The sequence below is a fragment of the Lactuca sativa genome, chromosome 4 (assembly GCF_002870075.4).
Source record: "Lactuca sativa cultivar Salinas chromosome 4, Lsat_Salinas_v11, whole genome shotgun sequence".
In the NCBI taxonomy this organism is placed as follows: domain Eukaryota; kingdom Viridiplantae; phylum Streptophyta; class Magnoliopsida; order Asterales; family Asteraceae; genus Lactuca; species Lactuca sativa.
The window spans coordinates 101,212,614-101,220,602 of NC_056626.2; the positions used below are offsets into that span (position 1 = coordinate 101,212,614).

At 35.2% G+C, this 7,989-nt stretch overlaps 1 protein-coding gene across 1 annotated transcript; it reads right to left on the bottom strand.

Moving 5' to 3' along the window:
* Positions 1-3,962: 3,962 nt before the first annotated feature.
* On the bottom strand, positions 3,963-4,420 carry LOC128133481 (uncharacterized). Its single transcript, XM_052770942.1, has 2 exons — positions 4,307-4,420; positions 3,963-4,175 (listed from the first exon to the last, which is right to left on the bottom strand). Exons 1-2 carry the CDS (start codon positions 4,418-4,420, stop codon positions 3,963-3,965), a joined length of 327 nt encoding a protein of 108 aa, XP_052626902.1.
* Positions 4,421-7,989: the final 3,569 nt, after the last annotated feature.

The following is a 7,989-nucleotide window of genomic DNA, read 5'->3' on the forward strand; positions in this document are numbered from 1 at the left end:
AATTACCCTTTAGATATTATTTTGGCAGGATAATGACTTGAAAGGGAATGAACTTTTTTTCACTATCTATTTCCTACTGAACTATTGAAACTGTTCACATTTTACCCCTTATGACCGGTAACAACCGGTCATAAGGGGTAAAATGTGAACAGTTTCAATAGTTCAGTGGTAAATAGATAGTGAAAAAAGTTTAGTGACTAAATATGAATAAAATTGAAAGTTCGTTTCCTTGTCAAAAAAGTTTAATGACTAAATGTGAACAAACTTTCCTCTTGAATTATGGTTTAGCAAATTATGTATTTTTGTTAAATTTTAACAACATTTGTTGATGAAAAAAATGTGTGAAATACAAAAAAAAACCTTGAAAAAGGTATAAAAAAACGAAACACAAAACCAATATTATATGTATAAGTTTTATGTTATAATACTATGCAATATTATATGTATAAAAATTATCCTAATATTATATGTATGAATTTTGTGTTATAAAATTATGCAACACATAAATTGACATACATTAAACCATATACGTTGTTTATAAATGAATACATATACATATATAAATTGATACATTATATATATTGTTATAAGGGGCAGAGCCGATATTTTGAAATAAGGGAGGCCTATATTATAATCCAAGGCGGTATACAAGCACAAAAACTAGAGGTCGAAACTAAAACTTCAAAATAATCCCAAAGAAATACCCAATGTTCTCTCTTCTTTTCTAGATTGGTTCTTGGTAATAAGATATATTAGATGTATGGTATATTCTTCGAAAACAATCTAGTATGCTAGTAGCTCATCATGATCTTGAAAAAGCTTACATGTTTAACAAACCAAAACAACAATTGAAAAATAAGTTTTGTCAAACAACTAATTATTTTTGGAAATTATTAGCTAAAAAACAAAATAAAAATAAAAACATAAGATTTGATTGTTTTGCAACTTGAAATTGTTTCTTGAGACTTATCTCAACTTATTAAATCATAAGATTTATTTTACAAATGATAAATAATTATTCAACACAGTAAAGAAACAAAACCAATACAAGTAAAATGATAACGATAAAAGTAAAGTAGTGCTAGGAGGTTACCTTTTGTTTCTAATGAGAATCACAAACAATAGCTTCTTGATTTTTTCTCCTTAACCATAAGCCAACAGTTTTACTAAAGCAAAAAAGGTTGAAACAATTTAAAGTAAGAGATATTGATCTCTTCTTCTATGTCGTAAAAGAAGAAAATTTTATTTCTTCCTTTTTATTTATATGCAAACAAAAGCGAAAGTATCAAAAATTTACAACAAACTTGAAAAGAACTGATTTATTGATATACAGATAGTAAGCAACGGCTATGATAGGCATAACCTATGCCTGGTAATTATTTAGGGTTTTAAATTTTATAGGATTAAGTTATGAAGATATAAAATAATATAAAACTTATTTTTTTTGTTTTGTTTAAAAAGTTAATTAGTTTCAAATGAAGTTTACTTGTTTCAAAATTTTAGAGATTATATCGGTGTTATTGTTATATAACTAGCTACTTAAAAGAAAAAAATGTGTAGCAATTAAAACTTAGAAAAATAACGAGGAGCTTTTGGGGTTTAGTGATCTCATATGAGCTGAACAAGATGCAATACATAAATTAAGAGACTTAAGGAAGGGCTCAACACCCACATGTCCCCCTATTGTCTCCGCCACCGGTTGTTATAATCCATGTAATGACATACATCATATTAGTATATTTACTATTAAAAAAGATATCGAAAATGAAAGTGAAGTTGTTTAGAATTTAGATATTTTTAATTTACTCGGCCAATTGATTTATATTTGAGATTGTATTTACTTAATTTTTTTGAATAATTATTGAAATTTATGATTCTTTAACTAGTCATATAGAGTTAAGTAAAATCGTTCACATCTTTTATGAAATGTTGCGTCCAAACCACCACATCCATATTACATTTACAAAAATATTTTTTTTAAAGAAAAAAAAATAGCTATATATTCAACAATTAAAACGGCACTATGGGTGAGAATGGTTCATTTTTTTGTGAAACCAAAATCAGATTGGAAATTTTGATTTTTTATTTTGGAAAATACCAAACCATTGGTTTTTTATTTCTGTTTTGGTTTTTTTATTTAATATATTTTTCGGGGTTTTTTTTTTTTTTTATTTATTTTTTTTTTTTATTTCATAAATTTCTTCATCAACAAATGTTGCTAGAATTTAACAAAAATAAATAATTTACTAAAACATAATACAAGACGAAGTTTATTCACATTTAGACATTAAACTTTTTTTACAACGAACTTTTAATTTTGTCACATTAAGTCAATAAACTTTTTTTCATTCTTTATTTGCCACTAAACTATTAAAACTGTTCATATTTTACCCTTATGACCGATGGTAATGGTAAAATGTAAACAATTTTAATAGTTCAGTGATAAATAAATAACGAAAAAAAGTTTAATGGCAAAATGCAAACAAAATCGAAAGTCCGTTACCTTTTCAAGTCATTATCCCATTAATTGGCATATCGAGACACTCTATTCTATACGAATACTAGGTGTAAGACCCGTGTAATACACGGGTTTATTAAAAATAAAAATTTAATATCAATATTTAAACATTAAATTTAATATCAATATCAATTTTAGAGCTCTCATTAATTATGACATTTATTACATTATAAATATATCAATTCTTTTTCAAGGAAACATTTATTTCTCTCAATATTATAACCGAAATAAATTATGATATGTGAACAAATCAGAAAATTACATGTGGAAATAAATAAATTCTAAAAATCTATTAAAATGTCATGTGTCCAAATCAATGACGACATGACATGTGGCAGAAAATGAGTTTTATTTATTAGTATAGACTTTGTGTGCTCGTGTGCTCGGTTGTTGTAGAAGAATATTTATTTGTGTCGTAAAGACATGTTTTTGGTAAAATATACGCCAAATTAATGTTCTTTTTTAATCTTTTAGAATAATGACAATTACCAAAAGAGATTCTGTTTATTATTTGTGTTAAATGTGTGTGGTAAACTCGCCCACGTAGTCCCATCACCCCAAGATTTTTGTGAGTGAAAATTTAGTTAATTAACTTTCACTTTAAATTAAAGTTGGATCAATTATTGGAATAGGAAAAGGCTCCCAAGTCCCAACAACGTTTATAACAGAGCTAAATTGGCATATTAGTTTAGAATAAATCATAGATCATAAATGGAACATTTCACATCAATGAAAAAGCCAAAATTTCATTCAAAGCAATGTTATATTATAGAATGCTTTGATATCGTTCTAAGGACTCAATTTATATAAATAGAAATACAAAATCGAATTTTGGCTTAACCTAAACACTAATGGGTAATCAAACCTAAAGCACTATTATACCCTTGCCGTTTAACTGAGAAGAGACGATTAAACTAAAAAAAAAACAATAGAATAAAACAAAAAAAAACATAGATGAAGACAATGGTAGTGATAGAACTCTGCTGATAACGGCTAACATCGATTGCTAGTCAGAGAACAAACGACAACCATAAGTGATTCCATTGTAATAGAAAAGAGAGAGCTAACAGTGTAGTCGATGACATAGGTGTCCGAAAAAAATACAACTAGAAAGAAAAAGGGCTCGATTTGCAGCAGATAGAGCCAATTCCGAGAAGATCGGTCGTGGCAGTGTTGATATATATATATATATATATATATATATATATATATATATATATATATATATATATATATATATATATATATATATATATATATATAGAGAGAGAGAGAGAGAGAGATCAGAAGCGTTCAATCGAGAACATTTAAGAATACATTTGAACTACATATTTTTTAAAATTAAAATCTTCAAATAACATTAATATAAATTAAATAAATAAGTAAAAAAAATTAAAAAAACCACTAACCAACACCAGTCACCATCTAAACAACACCTCCACCATCACTCGTCACCTCCACCACCTCCACCACCAATCACAACCACCCCACCCACCACCCACGAAAACAACCACCCAACACCATCACCACCACTGCGAACCACGCCCACCATCCACGACCACGACCACCCGCCACCAACACCATCACCCATCTCCACCACCTGCCACCACCAACCCCATCTACCTCCACAACCACCACCCACTATTATGATCACTACCTGCCACAATCACCAACCCCCACCCACCACAACCACTACTCATCAGAACCACACCACCTACCACCCCTACCACTCATCACCACCGACCACCACTACCCATCACCACCACCCGCCACCATCACCCCACCTACCACCCCACCAACCACCACCCACCTCCACCACCACCACCAACACCTACCCACCACTCGCTTCCACCACACATCACCACCACCCGCAACCCCCACCCCAACCACGAAGACCACCATCTACAATCGTCACCACCAGCCACCAACCATCACCGACCACCACCCATCACCACTACCTATCTCTACCACACACCACCACCCCACCCATCACCCACTAAAACCAACACACTGTAACATCCATAAAATTTGAGTCAAATTAAAACTTTTTAAATCATTTAAAACCATTTAGTCATTACAATTTGTTTTCAAAATAGTTTAAGCATCAGAGTTCCCAGAAATCATAATCATCAATCGAGGAAGTGTACGGTCACGCCTTCGCCTTCCCGCGGCCATCCGCTGAACCTAAAACAATAAACTGAAACTGTCAGCCCGAAAGCTTAGTGAGTTACCCTCAAAATACCAACCTCATATAACCATAATAATATCATATCAACAAATACAGAACAACGTGCATAATGAGCCTTCAACCTGACTGGACCGCCTCGCAGGGCCTATAGCCTATCTGGACCGCTCCCGAGCCTTCGGCATGACTAGACCGCCTCATAGGGCCTACAACCTATTCGGACCGCTCGCCGGGTATGTTGGCCTTCAGCACAAAGCAGGACCGCCTCAACTCAACCCCAATCAATTAAACATGTGCACATAAATATCATACACTAGAATATATAACAGCCATACCGATCTAACAGATTACTACTCATAGCAACATCCTATTTACCAGGATACAGACCTAACCGGTCACTAACATAACATCATCCTATATACCAGGATACCGACCTAACCAGGTCACTAACATAGCATCATCCTATATACTAGGATACCGACCTAACCAAGTCACTAAGCATATCACCATCCTAACTACCGGGATGTAAATCAATAAGCATATCATGCAATAAACCCGAATACAAATCCGATAAGAGCCGGCATTGGTGCCTTAGACCCAGTTGATATAGTGAGGATAAACTCACTTGGCATTGCTGAAGTCCTGCAGATAAAACTCCAACTGCTGGTTGGCAGATTCCCAAACTATCAACATCAAACAATACTCGATTAATAATTGGGTTCCAAGCCCAAGGTCCAACTCATCCTCCAAAGGCCCAAAAGTCAAGTAATGGGCCAAAGCCCAACATGTGGCCTAACTTTCCAAATTGGGCCTAGACCCCTACATGGTCTTACCTTAAGGCCCATCCATCTATTCTAGTCCAAACTCTTGGTATTCTAATGGCCCAATATCTCATAATCATCAAGGCCCAACTATGGCTCAATTTTCCAAATTGGCCTAGACCTTTCTAATGGGCTTTCCTCAAGACCAATAAATTTCCTTAATCCAAAACATTGTTTCCAAATGGCCCACGAAGGTCCACAACTACCTAGCCCAAGAAATGGCCAAAACCCGAAGCCCAAAATATGAAGTCTAACCTGACTGAGTGAGTAGGGCGTACGCTGCGCCTACTCGCTTAATGGCTTGTATGCTGCGCGTACTGGCTTGTATGCCCAACGTACTTCCCTATTAATTCCATTTTCCATTAAGCACTTAATGCTTTAAGCCATAAGTCCAAGCCACAGATCTAAGTCCCAAAAGATGTCTAAACCCATAAAGTCAATAACTTGGTGACTTTGCATGCCCCCAAAAGACCAAATCTCAAAGTATAACGTTCTACTTCCATGGAAATGACTCAAACTTCAACATGGATGGTCTTAAACTCTAAAGGTACCAACTGTATGGACCTTGAACCTCAAAAACACTAAAAGGGGCAACTTAAAGCTCCTGGAATGAAATCAAGACCACTAGATCTCATCTTTGGGACCAAAATGAACTAAAACTTACTGGTGAGAGATCTAAGATATCAATGATCAAGTTCAAAGCTTTATACCTTCATCAAGATGAAAATGAGTGCCAGAAGCCAGATCCCCATCTTTGCACCAAGCTCCACCTTTTTGAAAATAGACCAAACACTCCAAAAATGGATTTCGTAAGCTCAAAATGCCACCATGAGTGATTGAGGACAATTTATCGGGTTTAGAGGGATGGAGGCTGAAGATATTAGGGTTAGGATATGAGATAAGGAGCTTAAATAGGGTCCAAGACCCTAAAATAGGGTTCTAATCTGACTGGAGTACGCCCAACGTACATATGGTACACCTAGCGTACTCCTGGGAACCTTCGCGACCATCCTGGTCAGTACGCCTATCGTACTCCAAGGTACGCCCAGCGTACTACCTTCTTCACTAGTACGCCCCGCGTACTCGGCTAAGCCTAAAAACCACGAAACTTTCGAAGGCCATAACTTCTTCCTTATAAACCCGTTTCTGAAGATCCTTATATCCACGGAAAGGTAACAAGAAGCCATATACTTCTATCAACTCATACCTTTATTACAACCTTCCGAACAAAAATCCATTTTTCACAAAAGCCCAACTGACACTTTACCGAAATACCCCTAGGCTCCAAAACACGAATCGAACACTTGGATCACTTCCAATACATCACCTGCACCCAAATGGGCCTAGAACCTACCTTTTCAAAAGCCCTACTCCTTATGATGACCGATATTCAGGCCACAGCGCCAGACTAGGAGCCGATTCGGAACAGGGTGTTACAACTCTCCCCCACTTGAATTAGATTTTGTCCTCGAAATTCGTTCGTACCTTGCCAGCACATCCAACAATCTGTTCCATACCTCCACAATCTGGACTAAATACAGCCTTCCCAAGGTATCCTGATACCAATCCTAAAAGAACTTACCCACCTGAAAAGGAACGAACCTTAAGCCTTCCTGCATAAAAACCTCTCTATTCTTTCGAACTCGAAACTTCAAACTGACCTAGGTTCTCGACAACTGCCCACACTGAACCATCATCAAACTTATTTCATAAGAAAACCCGCCTAAATAGAATACCTTCCACCCGTAATACCTTGAGGCTTCCAAAAGAATAAGGTTACTGATCAAACGCGACTGCAAATTGCTCAACTTGACATGTGGCTCAAATAATCCTTTGAGTAGGAGACTCATCCCTGCAACAATTAGACTCAGACGGGAGCTGCACAACATGGTCAAGTCAGCCCCTCTGAGATTATTTAATCCAACTGCAAACAAATTAGCGTATACCCTGAATCCAGGCAACTCCACACACGAATCCCAAGTCATAAACCCGCTTCAACTCTTCCTGCTACTGTCACACCCCAAAACCAAGAACGGCAGAAACGTTCTGGGGCAGAGGACGTCATGTATAATATCAACAACAATGTAAAGTAGTAAACAAGCAACAACATCATCCATTGCATTAATAAAATAATTATTATACAATTGTATTCTGTTAAATTTTGATAAACACTAAAACATAAATCAAAATGAAAGATAAGTCTTGAATAAGCTCCATCTTCCTTTCTCCTTGCATTGTTACCTGTCTATGATGACCTGAGGATACAAGTAATTTTGAAAGCGAGTATCAACTTTAAAGCTGGTGAGATCATAAGTATTTAGTGTCTTAATTTGTATGTAAGAATTTGTAAGTCTTTGTAATTCAAGAATTTGTAAGTGTATAAGAATTATAAGTATTTGTAAGTCTATGTATTGTAAGAATTTGTAAGTATTTGTAAATGTTTGAAAAACTCTAGAATCCCTATG